Source organism: Phyllostomus hastatus, unplaced genomic scaffold (assembly GCF_019186645.2).
Source record: "Phyllostomus hastatus isolate PE091 unplaced genomic scaffold, TTU_PhHast_1.1 phas_scaffold_182, whole genome shotgun sequence".
NCBI classification, from domain to species: domain Eukaryota; kingdom Metazoa; phylum Chordata; class Mammalia; order Chiroptera; family Phyllostomidae; genus Phyllostomus; species Phyllostomus hastatus.
In genome coordinates, this window is record NW_025334013.1 from 20,981,762 (window position 1) to 21,007,645 (window position 25,884).

A 25,884-nucleotide genomic window follows, 5' to 3' on the forward strand; every position below is an offset into this window, starting at 1 on the left:
TTCAGCAGGGGCCTCGGCTCCGCAACTGCCACTCCTCGGGGTGTTGCACAAGTTTCGAGGTCACCGGCGACCCCCCCTAGCAGCGCGCCTGGCTCTGGCCCCCGCGAAGGAGGACGGGGCTTGGTAAGGGTGTGTGTGTGTGTGTGTGTGTGTGTGTGTGTGTGTGTGTGAGGGGGAGAGCGGAACCTTGGCCCTGCCTTCGGGAGGGCTCACCGGGACAGAACCTCATCTTTTGGTTCTCGACCTGGAGCCCGCCTGGCGACCCCATGCACGCTTAGAATCCTAGCACTCCTGGATCAGCCAGCCCTCGTTTACAAATGGTGAAACTGAGGCTCTGAGAGGGGGCGGGGTGTACCCAGGGTCACTCAATAGAGAGTGGACCGGAACTTAAGCTCCGGCTCTGGAGCTGAGAATCCTAGGGAAGACAACCCGGGGCCTCTGTAGGTGGGCGTGGTCAGGACTAAGGGCACGCCGGAAACTTGGCTACCGGTGGTTCTGGGCTTCCCTGCTCCGTTGCTCTTTCTTTCTGTTTTTTTTTTTGTTTGTTTGTTTTTGTTTTTTTTTTTAACTAAAATCCGAATTTCAGAATTGGAAAGGATTTCCAAAACAACTCATCAATTTAGAGATGGGGAAACTGAGGCTCTGAGAGGCAGCGACATCTAGGCGTGTAATGCTTTGCTCCAGTCCAGGATTCTCGATGGAATCCTGTCCCAGTGAACCTCAGCGCCTCAGATTTGTGCGAGGGGTGTGGCGCGGTGTGGCGGGACTGGGCACCCCCGCTTGGGGAAGTGAGAGGATCAGCGGAGGCAGGTCCCCCTCCCCCGTCCACACCCGCCCAGCAGACTCCTCACTCTCCCCCTGCAGTGTGTTGCATACTTTCTAAGGCGGCGGCGACAGCGGCAGTGCGGCAGCGGCGGCTCCATCCAGCCCATCGGCCTCTCCTCGGCATGGCTGGCTACCTGAGTGAAACGGACTTTGTGATGGTGGAGGAAGGTTTCAGCACCCGAGACCTGCTGGAGGAACTCACTCTGGGGGCCTCACAGGCCACCATGGTGAGGGGCTGCGAGTGGGGGTGGGTCCCCTGTTCCCTGTGCAGGCCCAGCTGCCTCCTCTGATGGGGTCCTCGTCTTACTCTTTCACTTATTTGGTATTCGGCCCTTACTCTTCAAGATAGCAAGATATTTCAAGAGACAGGTTCATTTATCCCTGGCTCTCAAACCTGCCCTTCCCATTCCCTGCCTTGATGAGAGCACCACTGTCATCTACCTAGCCCTAGATCTAGGTCAGAAACCTGGCAGCCCCTTCTTCTCCCTCTCCTCACACCCACCTCCCAATCGAGGCATCACCAAGCTCTGTGAATTCAGCCTCCTTAAAATACCCTCTAGTGTGCTCCTCCAGAACCTGTCTTGTAGTCCTGACCTCATCTCTCAAGAGGCCCCCCAACCTCCTCCCTGCCTCATCCCTCACCCCAACTTGATCACAGCCCTGCTCAAAATTAGAATTCTTTTCCCAAGTCCCAGTAGCTTACAGGGTCAAATCAGGACTCCTCTGCCTTCCTGGCCCCATTTCCAGCTTCTCCCCCAGCGTATGTCATAGTCCCAAAGATGCCACGTGCTCTATCCCTATCACCCCTTTGCTTAGAACACCCTTCTCCTGGCCTCTCTCCCTCTTACCTATTACTACTCATCCCTTACTACTCATCAGTATCCCCCTTTCCTGATTGTGCAGGCTGCTTTTGTGTTTTCTTTCTCCACGGCCCCCACTGCATTGCGTAGAGACTCCCATGGGGTCATTTCTGTCCCCTAACATAACTCCCAACACCAAGTGGTCATCAGTAAAAAAAAAAAAAAAAAGTGTTGCATAAAGGAAAACTGAGTCCTGGGGAAGTTTCAGTTATGTGGACTCACCCATAGCCTGATCCGTGTTCCATGTTCAGCAAATCCGTTAGGGCCACTTGTCTGCAGGCATGGTTTGCATTGGCAGCGCGACTACCTCAAGGCTTCATTGGGTACCCATATGTGAAAAGCAGTGGGCTGTAGGCCACAGCTTTGGCCTTCAAGGAAGTGATCTTTTTCTGGAGAAGACAGATGCATACACAGTTCTGATACTTTGGGAGCAAGAGCAAAATGCAGTGGGAGCCTTAAAAGCAGAGTTGCCTTCTTGGTCTGGGGGAGGTGGCATTGGAGATGAAACCCATTTAAGGTAGACCAGGAATTTGCCAGACACAAGTTGGGGAAGGGTGTTCTCTGTGAAGGGCATGCTGGGAACAGAGGCTTGGAGGTGGGAAAATAAAGAATCCAGCCTGTAGCTGGTGTTTGAACTGCAGGGAGGGGAGGGACAAGGGCTGGATCCCAGATCCGCAAATGCCAGGCTGGGGAGTTTACCTTCTGTCCTGTAGAACTGGTCTGCCCCAGAGAACTCAGAGCAAGGTGTCCTGTAGACTTGGGAAGCCCCAGAGAATTTAGAGCAAGGTGCTCTGTGGCCGCAGCCGAGCTTGGGGCAGGTATTTGGGAGGATCAGGAATGGCATGCAGAAGGCGGGAGCTGGGTAGGGTCTCACATTCACCCATCTTGTTGTGCAGGGGGAGGTCACTGCCTTCTTCGTGGCCGACCTGGGTGCGGTAGTGAGGAAGCACTTCCACTTTCTGAAGTGCCTGCCTAGAGTCCGGCCCTTTTACACTGTCAAGTGCAACAGCAGCCCGGGCGTGCTGAAGGTCCTGGCTGAGCTGGGGCTGGGCTTCAGCTGTGCCAACAAGGTGAGCCGCTGCCCCCACCAGCACACGGACCCTTGCTGCCTACTCAGCACACATACGGCTGCTGGGCTGCTGTGGGTGGGCCCTGGGGAGGCAGGAGTGACTGGCAGTTGGCCACTGCCCTCTGGAAGGGCCACTCACTTGGAAGGGGGTTTAAGGGATGAGGGAGGGAGAAACAAGCATGGCATTTGCCAGTCTTGAAGCTGCAAATCAGAACCATGTGCGTCCCTGGGGTAGCGGGGTCATCTTTTTCTTTTTATTTTTGGGACATCTTTTTAAGCTTTCAAACTTCTCGGCATAGAGCTATATGTGGCTCTATACATAGAGCTTTTAACTAAAACAAAACAAAAACACCCTCTTACTCTTGGTTTTGTTTTCTTATATAATCTTAATAATAGGTGATACATTTTCTTGACTAATCCTTTTAGAGTTTTGTTATTCGTTGCCAATTCTATCACTTTTCTAATTTTATTAATGCCATTGTCTTAATTCTCTCCCACTCAATTTAGATTTCCTTTCTTATTTACTATCATTCTTTATTCATTGAGCTCCTGCATTGTGCGGGTCACTGTGATAGGTACGGCTGGCCACAGAGTGAGACAGACTCTGCTGTCCTTGAGTTGAAAGCTCACCTATTTTTTCATCACCACATTAGCTTATCTATTTTAGTTCTGTTCTTACTTGAGAAAAGCCTTTTAGCTACAAAGCTCCCTCAGAGTACAGCTTTGGGTATATTTATTTACTCAGCAGACATTTATTGAGAAGCTACTGTGGTGCCAAGTACTGTTCTAGGTGGGGATTTAGCAAGTGCACAAAACAGCAAAAAGCCCTTTCTTCATGGAGCTTCCTTTCTAAAATAAGTTAAATAAGTTAAACAATGAAAATGCATAGCATTGCCCTGGCTGGTGTGGCTCAGTTGGTTGGAGCATCATCCTGTGCACCAGAAGGGTGTGGAGGTTGCAGGTTCGATTCCTGGTCAGGGCATACACCTAGGTTGCAGGTTCGGTCCAGTCAGGGAGCACAGAAGGTGACCAATCAATGTTTCTCTCTCACATCAATGTTTTTCTCTCTCTCCCTTTCTCTCTAATCAATAGGCATATTTTTTAAAAAGAAAGTGTATAGTATTTTAGATGGAGAAAATTAAAGTGGGAAAGGGAAGTATGGAATGTTCGGAGAGAAGATAGCACTTTTAGATAGTTTGGCTAAGGAAGGCTTTGCTGAAATTTGAATACAGACCCGAAGGAAGCAAAGGATCACACCAGGTGGATAACAAGGGGAAGGGCATTCTAGACAGAGGGAACAGCATATGCAAAGGCCCTGAGGTTCCTGGTGGGCACTGGTTTGTGTTATTGTCATTACTGTTATTTTTTGTAATGGCTAGTAATGATTATTTTGAGGGGAATCCTTTTTAAGCCCTTTAAAAAACCCTCTTTAAACCCTTTAAAGGCAGCAATGTCACTGGGTGTTGTGAGGAGGGCTTTAGAAGGGAGCCCTGGGGGGAAAGGAGAAGAGCTATCCTGGTCAGGACGACAGGGCTGGTGGGATTCCAGTGGGAGACAGGTGTGCACCAGGGTGGGACCGCCGGGAGGAGCAGCTTAACCTTTATCAGGGACTAATGGAAATGCTGCTACCGATAGATGAGTCTCCCTCTCTCATCACCCACAAAGCCCCGTTGCATTACCTCTTGCTTTGCACACCCAGTTGTGCGTGTGTCACATAAAGCCCTGCGAGGGGCATGGGGAGAGAGATGCCATTTTACAGTTGAGCAAACTGGGAGCCAACCAGTAGCACAGCCAGGACTCTCCTCTGCACACACCAGGCCTCTGCTCTGGGCAAAGAGGAAGGAGATCTGTTTCTGGGCCCCTTGGTCTAGGGGTGAAGAACAGGACTGAACCCCACTGACTAGAATCATCTGCTGCTGGAAACCCAGAGAGGGGGCCCTTGGCCCACCAGCCTCAGGGGCTGCCTTCAAAGGGTGTGAGGTCAGTGGAGGCTTTAAAAGCATCTACCAGTGCTTCTGTCGAGCCAGGGGCTTTGCCGAGCATTTTCTGTACATGATCTCATCTTATTCTCGAAACAACCACGTGAGGTAATTACTATTACCTTGGCTCTGACAACAGTCCTCTGAGGACACATTTAATGTAAAAAGAAAGCAGCAGAGGCTGAGTGACTTACTGGGAAGTGGCTGCTGGTGTACAGCAATGGGCTCTGATGCTACAGCAGCTGTCTTTTCCAGGATTCTAGAGAGGGGAGGGCTGAGCTGCGGTGAAGCTGGTGACAGATGCTGACCACGAGGACCAGGAGAGGCCAAGCACCCCTCCTGGTGGGTGGGATCGCGCAGACCTTTGGGTGCATTTACTAAGAGGTAGCTGTGGGGCACCCAGGTTTTTTTGAAAGTCCAAGGCTGCCCTCTTCTGGTCAGCCATAGCTGGTGGTTGTGCTTAGCACAGTGACTGAGGGCTTAGCAGTGAGCTGGGGCAGGGTGTACGGATTTGTGTTGGAGAACCTGGGGGTCAAGGGCACAGACCACACCCTCTGGCCTGCCCACCTTTCCAAAGACCTCATGTCATCTCCCCTGACCCCATCGCTTTCCCTCTCCTGCTGTCTCCCTTAGCGTGCTTCTATCTTCAAAAGCCTTCCCTGAACACCCCATCACCCCCCACCCTGATCCCTTGCTCTTTCTTCACAGCCAAAATGAACTGTCTGCACTCGCTTGTCACCGTCCCTTAGCACCTGCTCCTCGCACCATTGCTTCCCGGCCTTCACTCTCACTACTCCAAGGTACTCCTCTTCCCGACGTCCCCAGTGATCTCCTGGATACAGTGAACACTTTGTTTTAGACCTTCATTTTGAATCATTCAAATAATATATGTGTTTACACACACACACACACACAAGTAGGACATCGGCTGTATGTCTCCGGAGATCATTGCCACTATGAATTTGGGTTTGGTGGGTATATTCGTATTTGAAAATACTTGCAAGTACGACATAGAAAACATACATGCTATCTTGTGATTTTGTGATAAAACAGAAAAGGTGGTCACATGGCATGCAGTGTTCGGCAATAGCCGGCCACTCGGCAGGTGTTGGAGAGCTGTCTGTGTTGGCGCATTTCCACCTTGTTGGGGACACTCCTCAATCCTCCTATTGCTTGGCCTCTCAACAATATTCAATGCAAGGGCTTTTTTTTTTAAAGTCCAGTGTGGCTAATTGCAGGCACAATGTTGTATGGCGGATCTCTAGAACTTACTCACTTACGGAACTGAGACCTGATGCCCGCTGAGTAGCAACTCCCCCATTAACCACATAATCTCTTAAAGACACACTCAGCAATAACAGATGTTCCTACTTTTAAAGACCTCTGAAGTGTGTCAGATGAAAGCGAATGCTGCTCAGGCCCTGGCCCACCCTCACTCATATCCCCGATAGTGGAGACACCACCTTCCATACAGACTCGAGTTGTAGGACAGGCTTTGCTTGGACAGAAATGGCATTAGAATCTCTGTCCTGTTCTGCCTCTTCTGGAGGCATTCTCTCTCCTTTCACCTCTGTGCAGGTCCTGCGTGCCAGCTTTTCCTTATCACCTACTGCTCTCTCAATAGGAGGGTTCCTCGATTCTGGCTCAGGCTTCCTTCTCTTGTAAACCCCCCTCTGCTTAGGGAATTTCATCTCTTCCCATGGCTTTGAATGCCATTGATGTGCTGCTGCCTCCCATGTTTTGATTCTACTACCCAGACCTATATAGCCAGCTGCTGGCTTGATAATGTAACAGGATGCCTGGCATCCAGTGTTTTCAAATATACTCACGATCCTTCCTTTGAGAAGCGTCCCTTGGTCTGCTATGCATGGAGTCCCCTGATACATCCTCACCCTGCATCCCCACATGTAATCCACCACCAGGCTTGCCGGCCCTGCCTTCCTGGTGCAGACTCTGTTATCTCTGCCAGGGTGACTGTGACAGTCTCCCCACAATCCCCTCGGGCCCTTCTGGGTAGCCAGAGTGATATGCATTTAAGGTTATTTTAAAATTTTATTTATTTATTTTCAGAGGGAGGGAAGGGGAGGGAGAAAGAGAAGGAGAGAACCATTGATGTGAGAGAGAAACATCCATCGGCTGCCTCTTGCACATGCCGTGACCAGGGACTGAACCAGCAACCCAGGAATGTGCCCTGATCGGGAATCGAACCAGTGACATTTTGCTTTGCAGGATGATGCCCAACTGACTGAGCCATGCCAGTCAAGGCCCCACTGATATGCATTTAGACTTGCATTTAAACTGCAGACCTGAGCATGTCATTTCCCTTCCTGAAACCCTTGAAACAGTTTCTGTCACTGGCAGGATGGAAATATTATACTAGTTCAGGTGTACAATACTGTGATTAGACATTGGTGCGCCTCACTCAGTGGTCACCACCACACAATAGTCACCACAGAGAGTTACGGTGTTATTGACTGTAGCCTCTGTGCTGCACGCTACATTCCCATACTAATGTATCATATAACCAGAAATGTTATCTCTTATTCCCCTTCGCCTTTTTTTTTGCCCTCCTCCCACTCCCTTTCTCTCTGGTAACTATCGGTTTGTTCTCTGTATCTGTGAAGCTGTTTGTATTTTGTTTTGTTTGTTTATTTTGTTTTTCAGATTCCACATATAAGTGAAATGATATGATATTTGTCTTTCTCTGTCAGAATCATTTTATTTAGCATAAAATGCTCTAGGTCCATCCATTGTGTCACAAATGGCAAGGTTTCGTTCTTTTTGATGGCTGAGTAGTATTCTGTTGTATCTGCCTGCCACATCTTCTGCATCCATTCATCTACCAATGGACCACTAGGTTCCTTCCGTATTTTGGCTATTGCAAATAGTGCTGCAGTGAACACAGGGATGCATATATCTTTTTGAATTAGTGTTTTTTTTTTATTTCTTCTGATAAACACCCAGAAGTGAGACTCCTGGGTCATATGGCAGTTCTATTTTTAATTTTGTTGGGAAATCTCCACACTGTTTTCCACAGTGGTTGCACCAATTTACATTCCCGCCAACCGTGCAGGAGGGTTCCCTTTTTGCCACATCCTTGCCAGTGCTTGGTATTTCTTCCTGATGATAGCCATTCTGACAGGTGTGCAATCTCATTGTGGTTTTGACTTGCATTTCTCAATGATTACAGTGATTATTATTTACATATTTATAAGCAAAGCTAAACCTCAGGCCCCCACAGTGCTAGCACTGCTCCTCGCCTCACGTGGTGAAGCAGGGAGGGAAACAGCGTCATATCCGCCCAGACTTGGGGCAGCTACTCCAGCTCTGCAGCTGGACCTTTGTGTCCTGCTCTGCTAATTCCTGGCCGTGTCACCGCCGGCAGGGGGACCGCTCTGTCCTCTGTAAAACGTGGCCAATAAATATTTCATAGGACAGGTATAGGCGTCACCTGAGATAATGCACATACATACCTTGTGCTGAAAAGTTATTCAATTAAAATTAGAGTCTTATTGCAAACTCAGGATGGCTAGAAATGGCCTTGTGCCTCCTTTCCTGTTTCTAAACTGGCTTCTTTCCCTTAGTCACAGAGAGTCAGGCCTGAGTTTGAAAGTTGGTTCTGCCACCTACTTGCTGCATGGCATCTCTGAGCCCCAGCTTCCTGCTCTGTGGAACAGGAGCGAATACCCATTGGGTGGGGTTATTGCAAGGAGCACATAAAGGAGTTAATGCACAGCAAGGGTTGGCAAACTGGGTGGTGAGCCAAATCCAGCCTATTGCTGATTTTGCAAAGTTTTATTGGACCCCCGTCTAGCTCACTCACTTCTACATTGTCTGTGGCTAGTTGGGGGCCACAGTGGCAGTGGGGTGGTTGTGACAGAAACTGTGCAGCCTACAAAGCCTCAACTATCTACTCTCTGGTCCTGTGTAGAAGAAATTTGCTGACACCTGACGTAGGAAGTGTCTCACTGGGTGCCCGCTGGTGGTGGGTGCTCCGTGACCATGGTTGCTGTCATTGTAATCACCATTGTCTGTGTCAACACGCAGCCATCAGGGGGAGCAGTGTTCCGCAAAGGTGAGGGGGAGGCGGCCCCATGGGGGCGGAGCTCGCAGGAGTCGCCAGCACAGTGCCATGCATGCCGCAGGCCTGTGTCAAAAAGACTCCTGGCCTTGTGAACTTTCTAACACGTCAACTAATATCCTCTAAGCATTTACATCTCTCAGGAAAATGCATCAGAAGTCTGTAGTTAGGGCCACCATGAGTTCTTACAATGCCTTTGTGTGAATTAGAAAATGCACCCCGCCCTGGCTGGGTAGCTCAGTGGGTTAGAGTATCATCCCTATACGTCCAGGCTGCAGGTTAGATCCCTGGTCAGGGCACATAGCAGAATCAACCACATGAATGAATAAATAAGTGGAACAAATCAATGTCTTTGTAAAACCATTTAAAAAAATTTTTTAAAGAAAATGTACCCCTTCCTTGAGACACTGAATTGTTATAATAAATATACCAGTTTTGTGAGAAGCGGAATATACCAGTTTATTGTCAGGAGGCTGCACTTAGTACACAAACCTACCACGTGTCCTATGTGAACAGACGCGGGGGCTAGCGCAGTGCCACGCCTGCGCAGCTGGGCGTGGCAGCCCTGCCTGGCCGCCAATGGGGAAGCAGCATGACCCTGACTTTCGCATGTCTGTCTGTTGTTTGACAGTGAGGCCCACTTCTTATGGACCTCTGCGTGCATAGCTATGACTTTGCCTCTCATCTGTGTTTCCTTGGCTTCTGCGGGCCCAAGCAGGCCCTGCTGCCTCCTCACCTCCACCTTTGGGACCCCACAGACAGAGATGGAGCTGGTCCAGCGTATTGGTGTCCCTGCCAGTAAGATCATCTACGCGCATCCCTGTAAGCAAATTGCGCAGATCAAGTATGCTGCCAAGCACGGGGTCCAGCTGCTGAGCTTTGACAATGAGATGGAGTTGGCAAAGGTGGTGAAGAGCCACCCCAGTGCCAAGTAAGCTGAGAGCCACTCGTGTGTGGAGGCGGAGAGGGTGGGAGGGGTGGAGCTGGAGCCAGGGACCCTGCCCTGGACCCAGCCAGGGCCACAGGAGGTTGGGGCAAGCACCTTGAACTGGACCCAGGATGCCAGGACCTGACTCTGGCAAAGGCATGGCTGAGAGAACTGGAGGGGTGGTTGAGAACGCTTCATGAAAGAACTTGCTTTGGAGGTGGGCCTTGAGTAGTGAACCCAGTTTGGGGAGGGCACAAACAGTGTGTCAGAGAGAGCTGCATAGGCAAATGCATAGAGATCGAAATAGCATGGGGCATCTGTGGGATAAGCAGAAATCTGGTGAGACTAGAAGACAGACACCATGGGTGAGGGGTGAGGGGGACTGAATGATGCTGGTCATGGGGCAGGGACCTGATGCAAACGGGCCTTGCAAGGGGTCAGGGCTGGACATTTTGCTCAGACTGAGGCTCTCACAAGGTCACTTAGCACCCTGGGGACTCCAGGGAGGGACCTGGGGGTGAAGAGGAGGCCAGGTGGTGGGCCACTCTGCGTTACCCACAGCAGCTTCCATTTTGTCACACATGATCGTGGGGTTCTCGATAAGACTGTGTTTGAAAAATAGAGAAGTTTTCCTCTTACAAAGAAAGTTGGGAAAGCCCGGCTGGTACAGTGGCTAATTTAGAGGAAGTGGAGCTGCCCCCGGGGGCGGGGGGTGGGGGGGAACGGTTGAGGTCTGACCAGGGCAGGGACTGCAGGAAGGGCCCAGGGACGTTTAGGGACTGGATGGGACAGTACTCAGAGGCTGATGGCTGTGCAGGGAGAGAAAGGGGCCCGGGTACCCGTGGGGTTGGATGGCTCTGAGCTGCTGGGCTTCACATCCCTTGACTCAGAGAAGTGGTTGGGGTGGGGGAGGCAGGGTCTACCTGGCGGAGGTACGCTGTGTGTCTCCCCAGGATGGTTCTGTGCATTGCCACCGAGGACTCCCACTCCCTGAGCCACCTCAGCCTCAAGTTTGGAGCGTTGCTGAAATCCTGCAGACATCTGCTTCAAAACGCTAAGGAGAGCCATGTGGAGGTGGTGGGTGTGAGGTGAGTGTCTGTCAGTCTCCCCCCTCCACCCACACCAGACCCACTGCCTCTTTCCCAGGAGTTAATCAACTCTGCCCAAGAGTTGGTATGAGCACTGCCCAAGGTCCTCCAGGGAGGGCCTGTCCCTGGGCGTGGAATTCTGCCACGTGAGAGTTTCCTCTCTTTGGAAAGAAGGTTTGGTGAGTCCTGCTGCCCCAACCCCACAGTCCCCAGGTGTCCCAGGAGGTCCCTGGAGGGACCTGGCTCTGCAGGAGTTTTACCAGCCTGCAGGCCACACCTTTGCTGTGCTTCTCTCCTTACAAGGGCGTGGAATACGTAGTGGTGATCACCTAACAACATAGCTTTCATTTATCTGTACTTAGGACATTCCAGGCCCTGTGCTAAATGTTCCATATACATTATCTCACAGCTTTTGAGGTCTTCTCCTCACTTTATAGATGGAAAAACTGAAGCCCAGGCAGGTCACACACCGCTGATGGAGGGGTACATCCAAATCCGGTTGACTCTGGGGTCTTGGCTCTCATCCCAGAAGGCCCTGCCATAGTGGCAGAATGCCTGCCCCTCACTTGCCGCATGACCCACAGCAACCCATTTAACCTCTTAGGCACTCAGTCGTTACATCTGCCAAATGGGCACCGAGTCCAATGTGCCTTTCCTGGCTGGGGCTGAGGTGGTGGCACCTGTGGTCCTGCTTGTAAGCCGAGGCTCTTCCTCCTTTTCCAGCTTTCACCTCTGCAGTGGCTGTCCCGACCCTCAGGCCTATGCTCAGTCCATTGCAGACGCCCGAGTTGTGTTTGAAATGGGTGCCCAGCTGGGCCACAGGATGCATATCCTGGACCTTGGTGGCGGCTTTCCTGGAGTGGAGGGGGCCAAAGTGAGATTCGAAGAGGTAACCCTGAGGCTGGAAGCATGGTGTTGAGCTCTGTGGGGGTGGGGGTGGGGGTGGGGGCGGGGCAGGGAGGGTTATAATGGAGATGGGAAGCCCCTCTGCGCGAGTCCTATGTGCTAAGTGCTGAGCTTGGTGCTTTGCCTGGATCTCGTTACTAACCTTGTGTTACTGCTGAGCAAACGAGGCTCATAGACGTTATATCACTTTCTGAGTCCACGGTAGAGCTGGCTGCACACGCAGCTCGGCCTGACTCACCCACATATTTGAGGCTCAACCAGGCCATACTTGCATACGTCATTAAGCTCTCTGAAGGTCTGGGCTGATAAGAAATCAAATGGGAAGGCAGGAAAAGGAAAACGAACCTGTCCACCGCCACCATCCATGAGAAAAAATCCAGAAAAATGTGTCATGTCCGTCTCCACTCCAACCACTAGGGGGCGCTCCTCCTTAGTAGTAAGAGCTTCATCTCGGAATATCTGCATCAAAGACCTGTCCCCGAGAAAATAACTCACTATAGACACAAAGAATTGGCCTCACAGATGAGCACAGCAGCCTGTACATCACAGAATTCCACTGCACCTCCTTGGTCTATCTGGCTGTCAGGGATTGGTTAAATTATGAAACATTCTTATGAAGACATTTAGTTACATGTAAAGGCCATTCACGTCTCTTGAGTAAAACAGGTTATAAAAGACGTGTGTATAGCCCCAGCTTGTTTATCATAAAAAAAGAATTAAAGGAGCTACTCCAAAAAGTTAACAATGATTAGGTTTATCAGGATAATAGAATTAGGAGTGATTTTTTTTTCTTCTCACCCAAGGACATGCTTATTGATTTTAGAGGGAGGGGAAAGGAGGGAGAGAGAGGGGGAGAGAAACATTGATCAGTTGCCTTTCACACATGCCCTGCCTGGGACCGAACCCGCAACCCAGGCATGTGCCCCCAACTGGGAACTGAACCTGCACTCAACCTTCCGGTTCACAGGACAGTGCTCCAGCGGGCTGAGCCACACCAGCCAGGGGAGGAGTGATTCTTTTTTTTTTTTTTAAACTAAAGTTTTTTTTCTATTATAGTTTATATTCAATATTATTTTGTATTAGTTTCAGAATAGTGTAAAGTATACGATTATACTTTACAACGTGTTATTACAATATTGTTGACCGTATTCCCTGTGCTGTACTTTATGTCCCTGTGACTGGTCTGTAACTACCCATCTGTCCTTCTGAATCCCTCCCCTCTGTCCTCAGTCCCCAACCCTTCCCCTCCGGCAACCATCAGTCTGTTTTCTGTGTTCATGAGTCTGTCTCAAGTTTGTTTGTTCGTTTACTTTGTTCTTTAGATTCCACATCTAAGTGAAACCATATGGTATTTGTCTTTCTCTGATTTATTTCATTTAGCGTAATACCCTCTAGGTCCATCCATGCTGAAATTAGAGGTGGTTTTGAGCTCCTTTTTTCTTGTTAGTTTTTCTGTAAAAAATATGTCATTTAACAGATTTGTTTTTTATGAAAGAAAAATCCACACCAGGGCTTCTGGCATCTTAGTACCAAGTGTTATTTTGAGATTGCCTCTTCTCCCTGGGGGTGGGGGGGGGCATTGAGAAGAGTGAGTTACACAGGATGAGGGGGCCTGACCCCACTCTGCTCCCCACCCACCTTCTTGGCCAGCTGTCCCTGGTTACCAGCTGGGGCCTTAGCACCTAGCTGCCAAGTCCTTCTTTCTGAAATCGAACAAGCTCTCAAGAAACAGACTTGGAGCTGTAGCAAGTCTTTGACATAAACCCTATACTTCAAACATGTAATTGTCCACCTCCTATCCTTCTACCACCGCCAGCTCGCTTCTGTGATCAACTCAGCCTTGGACCTGTACTTCCCGGAGGGCTGTGGTGTGGACATCCTGGCCCAGCTGGGTCGCTACTATGTGAGCTCGGCCTTCACCTTGGCAGTCAGCATCATTGCCAAGAAGGAGGTTCTTCTGGAGCAGCCTGGCAGGGAGGGTAGGTACCAGGTGGGCAGCAGCGCCTCATTCTTCCCTGAAGGTAGAGACTGGCTGGCTGAGCAGGGTCTGGCTTTAGGGAGTGGGGAATCCACAAACTGCGTCCTTGCTTTATGAAATCTTACAATCAAGTTGCCTCTCTCCCAGGACACTTATTTAACATATTTTTTTCCCATGCATGCTCATATTTTATGAAGATTAAAATAAAAACAACCTTAGGTAGAATAGATACTTTATTAACTGTATTATACGGATGAGGAAACTGAGAACCAAAGCAAATACAAATGAATCGCTAAATAGCTAGTAGGAGGCAAAGCCTGCATTGGATCCCATGTTTGTCTCCTCTCCTATGGACTGCCTCTTGCTCACCCTACTGCGTCTCATCACATAATGAAAATAATCGATGACAGCGTCTATTTGTCTAAGCCCACTTTACAGATGACAGATGTAGGCATGGAAAGGCTGAGTCACTTGCCCAAGGTCACACAGCTGATGAGGGGCAGTGCGAGGATTCAAGTTCAGGCTGGTCTGATTCAGGTGTCTGTGTCCACACTGCTAACATCATCACTCTTCCCTGCCCTTCTGGCTAGATCAGTCCTCTCGGCAGTCCCACAAGAGAATCCGTGTGTGGGGAGGTGGGCTTAAGGTAGAATGTCTCTGTGTGTGTGTGAGTATGTGAATGGCGTTCTTCTGGTCACCTTTATAGATCTGGGGAATTGTCCTCTCTAGTCCCAGCAGCAGACCTGGCTTCTCACTCATTCTCTGCCCCAGTGTTGTGCCTCTGAGCATGTGGCTTAACCTCTTGGGGGCCTGAGTTTGGGTGGACTGCTCTTCTGCCTTTGCTGGGGCCTCAGGAGGCTCAGCTGCAGGCGAGGCGTGTGTCTTGGGCAGGGTTGCTTGGCTACAAGCGTGAGTGTTTCCAAGAAGGCAGTGACCCTCGTGTCACAGGAGGGCACAGGTGCGGGCTGGTAGCTGAGGCAGAGGCAGCCCTTTCACTTCAGTAGCCTATCGTCCCCATGGAGCCCACTGTCGTGCCAGCTCCCCACTCCCACCCCTTCGTCTCGCTGCTTGCCCTGCCACGGGCCCCTCCCTCCCTGCAGATGAGACCGGTTCTGTCCCCAAGACCATCGTGTACCACCTGGATGAGGGCATCTACGGGCTCTTCAACTCGGTGCTGTTTGAGAACACCTGCCCCACCCCCACCCTGCCGAAGGTGAGCCACCGGGGCCTGGGGTCCATCGTGCGGGTGTGTTTAAAATAACATTTTTTGGTGTGCTGTAATCTAATTTTTATGTATTTATTTATTTATTTATTTATTTATTATTAATCCTTACCCAAGGACATGCTTATTGATTTGAGAGAGAGAGGAAGGGAGGGTGGGAAAGAGGGAGAGAAACATCCATTGTTTGCCTCTTGTATGCGCCCCCACTGGGGACCAAACCCACAGCCTAGGAGTGTGCCCCAACTGGAAATTCAACCCGAGACCTTTTGGTTCATGGAACAATGCTCCAACCAACCGAGCCACATCATCCAGGGCTGCTATCTAACTGTTAAAGAGTAAAGCATATTCACTGTGGAAAATAGGCAACAAGGACAAAGGTTATCACCCATAACCCCACACCATACAGAGTTTTTGAGCATTAGATTTCTTTTTCAGTCTTTAAAAAATGTGTTTTGCTTTTTCCCCCCGTCAGGTTGGGGTCATATTGTTCTGTAACCTGCTCTTCCTCACTTAGTATGGGTGTGGTTCTTTCCGTGCCGGTAACTGACCTCTGGCCACCTGCTTCTGACGGCTGCAGAGTAGTTTAACCAATCGAACCCTGGTGGTTGGCCATTAGTTTCCTGTTTGTGATCACTGTGAGTGCATCTTGACATCCATCTCTGATCGTTGCTCTGAGGGAAATTCCTAGAAGTAAAGAAAACAGTTCCTTTTTAACGGGTTTTCCCACGTTAATAAGGGCATAGGAATTGACGGGCCTTCTTCCTTGTCAGTGGATGCAGCACAGTGTCTCCCACAGCACCAGTGGGTGTCTCGAAGGGGAAAGAAAGTCAGACACGCCCTTGTATTTTCACAGCTCCAGGACTTTGTGTGGTCCCTCTTCCGGAAGGACACTTAAGTGTCCAACCAGCACCTAGACCATTGCGAGCTTTCAATGTGTGTGTGTGTGTTTTTTTTTCCTTTCCTCTCGGGTCCGTCTGGTTTTTCAAGGCCCAGTCAAACATTAGCTCCTCTTTGTAGCACTTCCTGCCCCTCATCTGCGGCAGGTAGAGGGAGCCCCTCTCCCTCCTCCAGGCCCATAATGATGGGCCCTCATTGTATAGCTACACTGTATTGTTCAAGGTTGCCTATGCTCTTGGAAAACAAAGTAAGTCAAGAGAAGGATGAAAACAAAATTTAGGATACTGGGTATCTCAGGAGGGGTCAGGGAAGGGGCATGTCGCTGGGTGGGCCCACATAGGGGTTTCAGAGAAACTGGAAATTTTATATTTCTTAATTTTTTAATTTTAATTGTTGTTGCAGTACAATTTTCTATCTTTTACTCCCATCCCAAGAAATTTTATATTTCTTTAGCTAAGTAGTGAGTACATCGATATTCATTTATTATTATTTCCTATATCTTACCCATGATACAAACGTTCTTTTACGAAAACTTGAATCTGTCATCATTTCTTATTAATATTCTTTGATAGTCCCATTTTTCTTTTATCACACTTTTCCTAACATTTAGAAAAATATCTCAGGGATTTTTAATTAGTATAGTTTATTTCATCTATTTATTAACTTGGAAAGAATTCTCCTTTTTATTTTACTAGATTTTTCCAGCTAGGAGAGGTAGAGGTCTTGTATTTTATTTCTCCCATTAAATTTTTATTATTTCCTTTGAATAAGTATTCTTTTTTTTTTTTTAAGATTTTATTTATTTATTTTTTAGAGAGGGAAGGGAGGGAGAGAGAGAGAGAGAGAGAGAGAGAGAGAGAGAGAAACATCAATGTGCGGTTGCTGGGGGTTATGGCCTGCAACCCAGGAATGTACCCTGGCTGGGAATCGAACCTGGGACACTTTGGTTCCCAGCCCGCGCTCCATCCACTGAGCTACGCCAGCCAGGGCTGAATAAGTATTCTTATGGCCCAAGAACATCCAAGGATTCGATAACTTGGTGCTTTCATCACTGTTGTGAGTGGAGACGTTGTCCCGTGTTTTGAGCTGAGACTCTGGCGCACGTGTGGGTGCTCATCGGTTCCTCTGACAACCACACCTCTCCCCTCCGAACCTTCCAGAGGGACAGACATGTGTTCTGCAATGTGATATTGTATTTCTTCATTTTGTACATATTATATTTTCTTAGTTTCTTTCCCCCCTAATAGCAATTGCTAGAATGTCTCATGATATATAAAATAGGGATGATGACAGAAAGCCTCAGACTTGGGGTCAGAAGACATGGGTTCGAGTCCTGGCTCTGCCATATATTAGCTGAATAACATTAGGCAAGTCACTCAATCTCTCCGAGCCTTGTTTCTCTTGCTTCTTCATCTGAAAATGATGGAGTCTAACTTTAATTACTAAGGTTGCTTCTGGTTCTGAAATGAGGCCATTCTAGTGTATCTCCATTAAGTTAGCATTATCTCCTTCTTTTAAATACCCTTCATTGTGGGATTGTGTTTTGTTTTATGTGTAGTTTTAATCAAGAGTAGATGCGGCAGGCCAGTGAATGCCATGTTGATATGTACAGAGAAAATTACATTTGAATCTTGGGTCTTCCTTTTCCATGTTATGATGAAGCCATGATTGACTCGTTCACATTGTCCCCCCCTTGTACATGAGGAATGCGAGTGTGGATTCGGTTAGCCAGGGATTCACTCCTTTTGGACTTTTGCCTCTATGTTCACAAGTGAGAGTTTGACTATAGGTTTTGTTCTTTTTTTGTTTGTTTGTTTGAGATGGAGATGTTTTTGAGATATCCAAATAAAAATTTCAAATAAGCAATTTGAGAACTCTAGAGTTTAGGAGAGATAAGTTGGAGAGATATCTCTGTGTCTTCATTAGAGATGGTATTTAAAGCCATAGAATGTGGACAGTCTTCTCAGCGAGGGAATCAGTGTGGAGAAGTCCACGAACAACTCCTTGGGAAAAGAAGAGGAGGAAGCAGCAAAGACTGAGAAGCTAAACATCACTGCAAAAGCTAAGACACTGGTTCCAGAAGATGAAGTCAGCCCCATCAAACAGCCCTGAAGGGCGAGTAGGAAGAGGACTGGACCTCTCACTTGGGGTATCGTGGCTGGCCTTGCCGGGCAGTTCCAGTGGAGTAGCAAGTACTGATCGAGTGCTTTAATTGTAAAAAGTAGAAAAGCTTATAGAGACAACTCTGTTGTGGAATTTTATATATATAAAAAAAAAAACAGTAACTGGAGACAGAAGTGACCTGAGATCAACCAGTCCTCAGTCATGTAAAATATAAGATGTTTTAAACGTCCATCTAATTCTCTTGCACTGTTTTAGAACAAGCGAGGAAATCCCACAATGTCGTTTCTCAGTTGTATCTACCTGCCAGCATTTATTGGGCAGCCAAAGAATTTCAGCTGATAGAGGATCCTGGGGCATTTAGTTGTTAAGTGCTAAGGAGGTCCTGGAGGTGTTGCACCTACCAGCCAACCAGGAAAGAAACTCGCCCAAAGCTGCCCTGGCACAGGCTGCTCTAGAGGAAAAGCACACTTCAGACTTACTAGTTGCTTCTGTGTTCTTTCCTTTTTGTGTGCTGCCCTTGTTCATCTCATTTTTCCATTTTAAATATTTTGGTATGCTTTATGTAGTATAGGAATTATCCATTTATTCTTTAGAAGTTGGGAATTTACATCAGGGCCGTGGGCCGTTTCAAATGTTTGACCTTGTTTCTTCCGTGGATCCACTCAGATATTAGCAGCCAGTGGGGTGCAGCCAGTGGGGTACAGCCAGCAGGCCCCGTGTCTGGGACTAGCAGCAGTCTGCTCCTAACTCCCTCCAGAACCTAGAGCAGGTCCCTTCCTCTCTCTGGCTTGTCTCATCTGTAGAAGGGGAATTGCCAAAGGCTTCCAGATGAAGCGTGAAGTAGTGGTGGGCATGGCCTGTAAACTAGAACCCCCCTGCCCTCTCAGTAGCAGACGAGGTGTCTTGTATTTTTACATGTTTGTCCACTTTTGTTCAGTGTTTGGACTCATAAAGGGAGCTGAGACTTTCAAGCTTCTTGCCACTCTGTCTTTCATGTGCTCACAACTGTAAATCTACCTTTGCACCACCCTCTGTTTTGCAGATTAAAAAAATGACTTTAAATAGCAAGAGAGTAGCTTTGCATTATTTCTTGTAAACTTGTAAAATCTTTCCCCCACTTATTTAAAAAATTTACGCTGCTAATAAGAAGTGAGAGAACTCTAACGTAACTCAAAGTTGTTGGTTTTTTTTTTTTTACTTTACTGTAGAAGAGCCTTTGAAATCTCTTTTTTCAAGGATTCTTGTTGGTACATTTATGTAGCATTCCTCCCAGTCCCCAGTACCATCTTTAAAAGCTGGCTTAACATTTTTTACTGGTTAGAGCTAAAGGAAATAGTTCAGAGCAACTGAGATTAATTTTACTTATTAACAGAAAGCTTATAGACAAGAATATTAAGTTATATGAACAAGGCTATATGTTCGTCTCCCTTTCTAGCATGTGAGCTTCCTGAGCACGGGAACTTTGTTCTGTGTGTGTGTGTGTGTGCTCACTGCTGCATCCCCAGCTCCTGCATCAGAGCTTGGCACATAGTAGTTGCTTAATAAGTATTTGTTGAATGAATGAATGCATATAGGGTAATGCTCATCCTTTTTGAAAAAATTTATTTTTAGGGGGAGGGGAGGGAGAAAGAGAGGAAGAGAAACATTGATTGGTTGCCTCTCTCATGTGCTCCAACCTAGGACTGTGCCTGCAACCCAGGCATGTGTCCTGACTGGGAATCGAACCAGTGACCTTTAGCTTTGTGGGATGATGCTGAACCAACTGAGCCATGCTGGGCAGGGTCTCATTCTTGATGTTAATAAGCTGTACATTTTTTAAAATTAATGAGACTAATGGCTTATTAATTTTTTGTCAAAACTTGACAAAGTTTTGAAACTTGCTTATGGAACCTGTGGCTTTTCTTTCTCAACTTTACCCTTTTCTGCTGCTGGCAAAGGTACTGAAATGCCTTTCCTTTTTCCTCTGTTGGCCTTCTCCACTGCTTCCTTCTAGGCTCTTTGGATGGCTTCTGTTCACGTCTTCTTTTTCTTTCTTTCTCGCTCTTTGTCTTTTTTTTTTCACTCATGCATTTCCCATTCATTCATTTAAAAGGTATTATTCAAAAAGCCCGTACTGTATGCCAGACTGCAGGGCATGGAGAAGATGAGGGGAACGAGACTGTCATGATCTCTGGGCTCATCCAATTTGCAGTCTGCAGGCTGAGCAGACACATTTCACAAATGCCTGCTTATAAATTAAGGTGAATGCTATGGAGGCAAAGCTTGTGGGAGCATAAAGTTTTAGGAAAGGCTTCCATGAGGCGTGTCAACTCAGATCTAAAGCAGGGGTCCCCCGACCTCCCCCTCTCCATCCGTGGAGGCTGCTTGCATTTCCACCTAAGCTCCGCCTCCTGCCTCCCGCCCCAATCCCAGGCCTGAGTGCTGCCTCCTTTCCCCGCCCACAACCCCCTGGCCTCATCCCCCGCCCCTCACCGACAGTGGAAACATTGTCTTCCACGAAACCAAAACTGGTCTCTGGTGGCAAAAATGTTGAGGACTGCTGATCCAAAGGGGAAATGGGGGACTGGCAGGTTTGGGGCCTCAGGGAATAGCAAGGGGAAGGCTGGGGCTGGGGAAGGGAAGCAGGGTTCACTTGGGGAGCCCAGAGCAAGTGCAGTGGGAAGCGGAGTGAGGGCCTTGAAGGGCATGGTCAGGATTCCCTCAAGTCCATCTTTCGGTCATGACTCCTCCTCTGGGACCTGCCCGGCAGGGTCCCCCGCACTGAGACGAGTTGCATTGGCATCCTGCTTGTCTGCAAATGGTCCGTGTACCACGTTTCTTTTCTGAATTTGGAATTAATTTAAGAAAAATATTAAAATTTAATGTAACTGGTAGTTGTGTCTTTGGGAAAGTCACATAACCTCTCAGAGCCTCAGTTTCCCTGAAATGGGAATAATTATGCTCACTCTACGGGGCTCTCTGTGACCTCTGCCAGGCCACTCTGTGGCCGTTGGAGGCGCTCCTTGCCAGACTGAGGGCCTGAGGGAGTCTGGGTCTCACACACACGGGTACTTTGGCTCTCGTGACCTGGCCTGGTATGGAATGAGGGGTTCTGGGAGGCCTTCAGGGAACAGGATGCCCCAGGGTGGGGCCCAGGGCACAAGCTGGATTTGAGGAACAGGGAAGGCTGCAGAGGTGTGGACACACATGGGGTCTGGAAAGCGGCAGATTTGCCAGGAAAGACTGAAGCAGAGAGGAGGTAACAATAACAGTGACAGCGCTATCTCGCTGGTCCTTGTCATGCGTCAGACACTGTTCTAAATGCTTTATGTACGCTGATATATCCCTATGAGGTGATACTATTATAATTCCCATTTTACAAATGAGCAAACTGAGGCACAGAGGGATGAAGAAGCTTGCTGAAGGTCACACAGCTAGCAAGTGTCGGAGCCTGGATTTAAGAGGCATTGTGGCTTCAGAGGTTAAGAGGCAAGGGCAGCAGAGAAGTGGGAGGGCCTTAAATGCTAGGCTAAGAGGCCCATCCAGTCCTTATCCTATTGGCTGTGGGAGCGTGGGAGGCTTGGGAGGGCGGGAGTGATGAGCTGTGAACAGTATGCCCAGGAGAGTGAATGTGGTCACTCCTCTCTCTTGCAGAAACCATCCACAGAGCAGCCGCTGCACAGCAGCAGCCTGTGGGGCCCGGCGCTTGATGGCTGTGACTGCGTAGCTGAGGGCCTGTGGCTGCCGCAACTACACGTAGGGGACTGGCTGGTCTTTGAGAACATGGGCGCCTACACCGTGGGCATGGGTTCCCTCTTTGGAGGGGCCCAGACCTGCCGCATCACCTATGCCATGTCCCGGGTGGCCTGGTAAGGGGACCCTGCTGGGACGTGGAGTGCGGGGGGTGGGGGGGTGGGAGAAGGAGCAGACTGGACAGAAGCAATAAGGAAAGCCTGAGATTTGAGACCCTGCTTCTGTGACATCCAGCTTGAAAGTAGCTCTTGGCTGCTGATTCCAAGAGAGGCCTGTGCTCGGCATGGGGCTGGGGCCACGAATGAGGCTGAGCTTCCCTTGAAGAGCTCAGAGCCAGTGAGACACAGAGAAACAGGCAGGACTCCTGATAATTCTGTGCCGGGTGGAGAGGGCAGGTTGTAGAAGCTTAGATTCCTCCCCGGGGCCCAGATCCACATCCCCACGGAGTAAAGCCTGGGAGACGAGGGGGAGTTGGGCAGCAGGAGGCAGGAGGGGGTTCCAGGAAGAGGGAACAGGGAGCGAGCATTCTGCCTTCTTGAAACTATGTGAGGCGGTCGTGGCTGGGGCAGGGGCAGGGCTGGGTCTGAGAAGGGCCTTGGACACTGATGAAGGGCTGTCAGCAGCGAGGGGGAAGCACAGACTGGCTCGAAGCAGGGGAGCGGCATGGTCTGACTTGCATTTTAGAGAGACCGCTCTAGCTGCTACATGGATCCAGGGTGAAAGCGCACGGAGCTGACCAGTCAGGTGGCTGCTCTGTGAAAGAGAAGATGTGTGCTCGCTCGGCCTCCGTCTGCCCACCTAGAACATGAGCCTAACGCTGGCCCTGCTTGCCTCACTCGGCCAGCGCTGGGGTCTCGTGAGACCAGAAGGTGAACGAGATGGGAGGAAAACTGAGTTTGTTAAACACGTCTATCAGGATTGATAATTATTTCCTTCTAACCACACACAACTCTGTGGGATCAGTGTTATCACAAGCAGGTCACTTGGTTGAGGTCGCACAAGTGGTCGGCAGTGAAGAGCCCCACGTCCCGCTTCTGGGGCTGGGGAGATGGCTGCGGAGGGCAGGGGCGTCTGCCCTCAGCACGGAGTAAGTGCTCACTCTGTGCCAGCGTTACCGCTGGGGGCCCGGGCACTAACTCCCTGCCCTGCTGTGGTTGACGGAATGTCACAGAAGCAGGTATTGAACCCTGCTGTTATCAAGAAGTACACTGTGCTATGGGATTCAGCAAAGTCTTCCCTGAGGTTCATTCAGTCGCTGAAGGTGGGCCCTGAAGACCGAGGAGGAATTAGTGAGGGGTGAGGATGCAGGCAGAGGCACAACTACGTGCACAGGCCTGGGGTGTGTGTGAGCCTGAAAGGCGGTGCTGTGGTGGCACCCAGGAGGAGAGGCTGGGGTGCCTGGAGGGGCCTGGAGGGGCCAGATCGCATGGGGCCTGAGCGGAGAGAAGCTGTTGGTAACTCACGAGCAGGGATTTGCTGTTTGGAAAGATGGCCCCCGGACCAGAAATGTCTGCAGGAGGCAGGAGCAGATCCACAAGGCTGTGTGTTCCCGGCTAGAGAGGGTGGTGGCAGCGGGAACGGAGAGAGGTGTGCACCTGTGAGGATGTTCAGGATCTGGACTCTGCAGGAATCATCTGGGTGGGGGGGACAAGACTCCCAATGTGTGGCTGATCAGATGATGGAGCTGTGTATCTGCATGGGTGGGTAGGAGGAGAGAGTTTGTGGGATTTTTTGAATGGGAAAGGAGATTTTTTTTTTAAGTTCCAAGCTTAGAGTATAAAGAATGTGAAAGAGAGTTGGGTGGAATTCTAGTTCTACCACCTTGGGCAGGTCTCTCTCTGTCTCAACTTCCTCCTCATCAGTAAAATGGGGATGATAATGCTGCCCTTACAGGTTTGGGGGAGGATAAAAGTAGACAGCGTAAGTAAAGTGCCTGGCACATAGTAAGTGCTCAGTAAACATGGGTTCCTTTCCTTTTTGGGGGGTTGGACTAGAAGGGTTGGGGAAGAGGGGTCAGCAGGCCTTCCCCTGCCTGAGGCTGGGCTCTGGGGCCCAGGTGCGACCCCTATACCTGACAGGGCCAGGTCTTCCAGTGCAGGGTCATCAGGAGTCCCAGCCTGTGGGTCCCACACTGGTGGCCTCTGGTGCCTGTCTTTCACCCACAGGGAAGCACTGCGAGAGCAGCTGCTGCCTGCAGAACAAGACGGGGACACTGAGGGCGTGTGCAAGCCTCTGTCCTGCGGCTGGGAGATCACAGACACCTTGTGTGTGGCCCCTGTCTTCACCCCGGCGAGCATCATGTGAGCAGGCCCCATTCCCCTGGGAGAACTCCAGCAGGGCACAAGGATGCCTCTGGGAGAGTTGGGGAGGGTGGCAAGCAGGGCACCCTCTGGCCAGGACTCTGGTGCTCGCTCTGCTGCCCCCCACACTCCACCTGCAGTGTTTCTGCCCTGTACATAGGACCGGTCTTACACTCGCTGTAGTTCAAGTATGCAACATAAATCCTGTTCCTTCCAGCTGTGTCTGCCTCCTCTGCAACGCAAAGGGGCCTGGTCAGCCAGGTGAGGGGTGTTCTTGGGGTCTCCCTTGGTCTCCTTCCCACCTTTGTAAATATGAAACAAATAAATATTTAGGTTTTTTAATACTCCAGTGGAATCTGGAAGTTCAATTCAGCCTGGGCTAGGCCAGCAGCGAGATTTCCCACCCTGCACTGAGGACCCCTGGCCTGTGCCTCCATCCTGACCTGGCTGCAGTATGGGCATCTCCTGCTGGCACCGGCTTCTGGGACTCATCTCTCTCCTTTCCACAGGCCTCTGTGCCTGGCGGCATGAGGAAGGGTGGCTGTCAGGGGCCAAGGTGGGGTCAGAGTTGCTTCCCTTCAGCCCTGGGGCTCAGCTCATGACTGAGAGGGACCTCTGGGTGAACCTGGCACCCAGCCTATGTCCTGACCCACAGTGGGGGCAATGGAGGATTTGACACAGCTTTGGAAGTTCACACCAAACATAAAGAGCAAAGAGATGGGTTTTGAGGAGACCCTGCACCCTCACTTCTTTGCAGGTCTGCAAGGCAGTAAGAGTAATGGCAACACGGGGTGGCAGGGTGGCTGGTAACTGATGCGGTCCTTGTTAGGACAGGGCTGGCCATGGATACTGACATGCCCAGTGCAATGTCTGATTGTCTCCTCAGACTAGACGTTTTTGTCAGGACAAAGGCTGCTTCACACTGCAAGGGTCTCAGGCTAAGCAAAAGAGTTCAGATTTTAGTGTTTCCTCAGCTGCAACAGGTGACCCAAAAGGTTTTCCTTCTGCATTAAAAAAAAATTGAGATGTAACTCACATACCTTACAATTCACCTTTCAAAGTATAAACTTGGCGGTTTTTAGTATAGAGTTTGTACAACCCTTACCACTATTTAATTCTAGACATGTTTATCACCTCAAAAAGAAATTCATCTATAGTCACTCCCCATTTTCCCCTCCCCTAAGTCCCCTGGCAACCACTAATCTACTTTGTACGAATCTATGGATCTCAAAAGGTAATGTCTTGAGCTCCTTTTGATTCCTTACTGTGGCCACAGCTCTGTGGTAGGCAAGGTGATGCAGAGTCGAGTTGAGTTCTCAAGGAACTCACGATGCAGAGCACGTGCAGAGGGCCTTGAATAACAGAGCCAGGAATTTGGACTGAATTCTGCAGACGGTAGGGAGCCTTATTGCTTCTGGAGCAGAAGCACGACAGAACCTTTGCGAAGATCATTGAAAATGTATTCCAAATGGGCAGCGGGAGGAGACCTGGGGGGCTGGAGGTAGCATGTACTTCCTTCACTTTAACCAGGACGGGCTGGCTAGGGAGCCTGATGGGGGTCTGGGGCTCTGAGGGACACAAGTTGTCATCTCTATCCACCCCTACCCAGGAGGAGGATGGTGGCTCTGTGGAGCAGTGCCATCCCTCCCCCTGGAAACCCAGCTGCCCAAGTTAGCTCATTCCAGCTGTAAAGGGACCATGGGGCAGGTGAAAAGATGGCCGTTCCCATTCAACCCTTTGCTCCATTTTAAACCCTCTTCCTGGCACCTCTGGGATGAGCAGCAAAGCCTGAAAAAATTCAACCAGCAAAATCATCCAGCGCAGCCTCCTAGCAGTCAAAGGAATCTTTTCGTGACCCATGAATCCTATCTCGTCAGTCCTCTGCTGAAGACCCT

At 49.6% G+C, this 25,884-nt stretch overlaps 1 protein-coding gene across 2 annotated transcripts; it reads left to right on the top strand.

Annotated features, from left to right (window-relative positions):
• Window positions 1–25,884, top strand: AZIN2 (antizyme inhibitor 2). Of its 2 annotated transcripts, XM_045860055.1 has the most exons (11): window positions 1–123; window positions 865–1,052; window positions 2,582–2,755; window positions 9,573–9,745; window positions 10,696–10,830; window positions 11,554–11,719; window positions 13,553–13,715; window positions 14,815–14,927; window positions 21,591–21,805; window positions 23,855–23,989; window positions 25,772–25,884. In XM_045860055.1, the coding sequence occupies exons 2-11, from the start codon at window positions 948–950 to the stop codon at window positions 25,779–25,781; spliced, it is 1,389 nt and encodes a 462-aa protein (XP_045716011.1). In that variant the 5' UTR covers window positions 1–123; window positions 865–947; the 3' UTR covers window positions 25,782–25,884. The 2 variants fall into 2 exon arrangements, with proteins under 2 accessions (XP_045716011.1, XP_045716012.1); XM_045860056.1 differs by lacking the exons at window positions 2,582–2,755; window positions 25,772–25,884 and having other exon boundaries at window positions 23,855–24,244.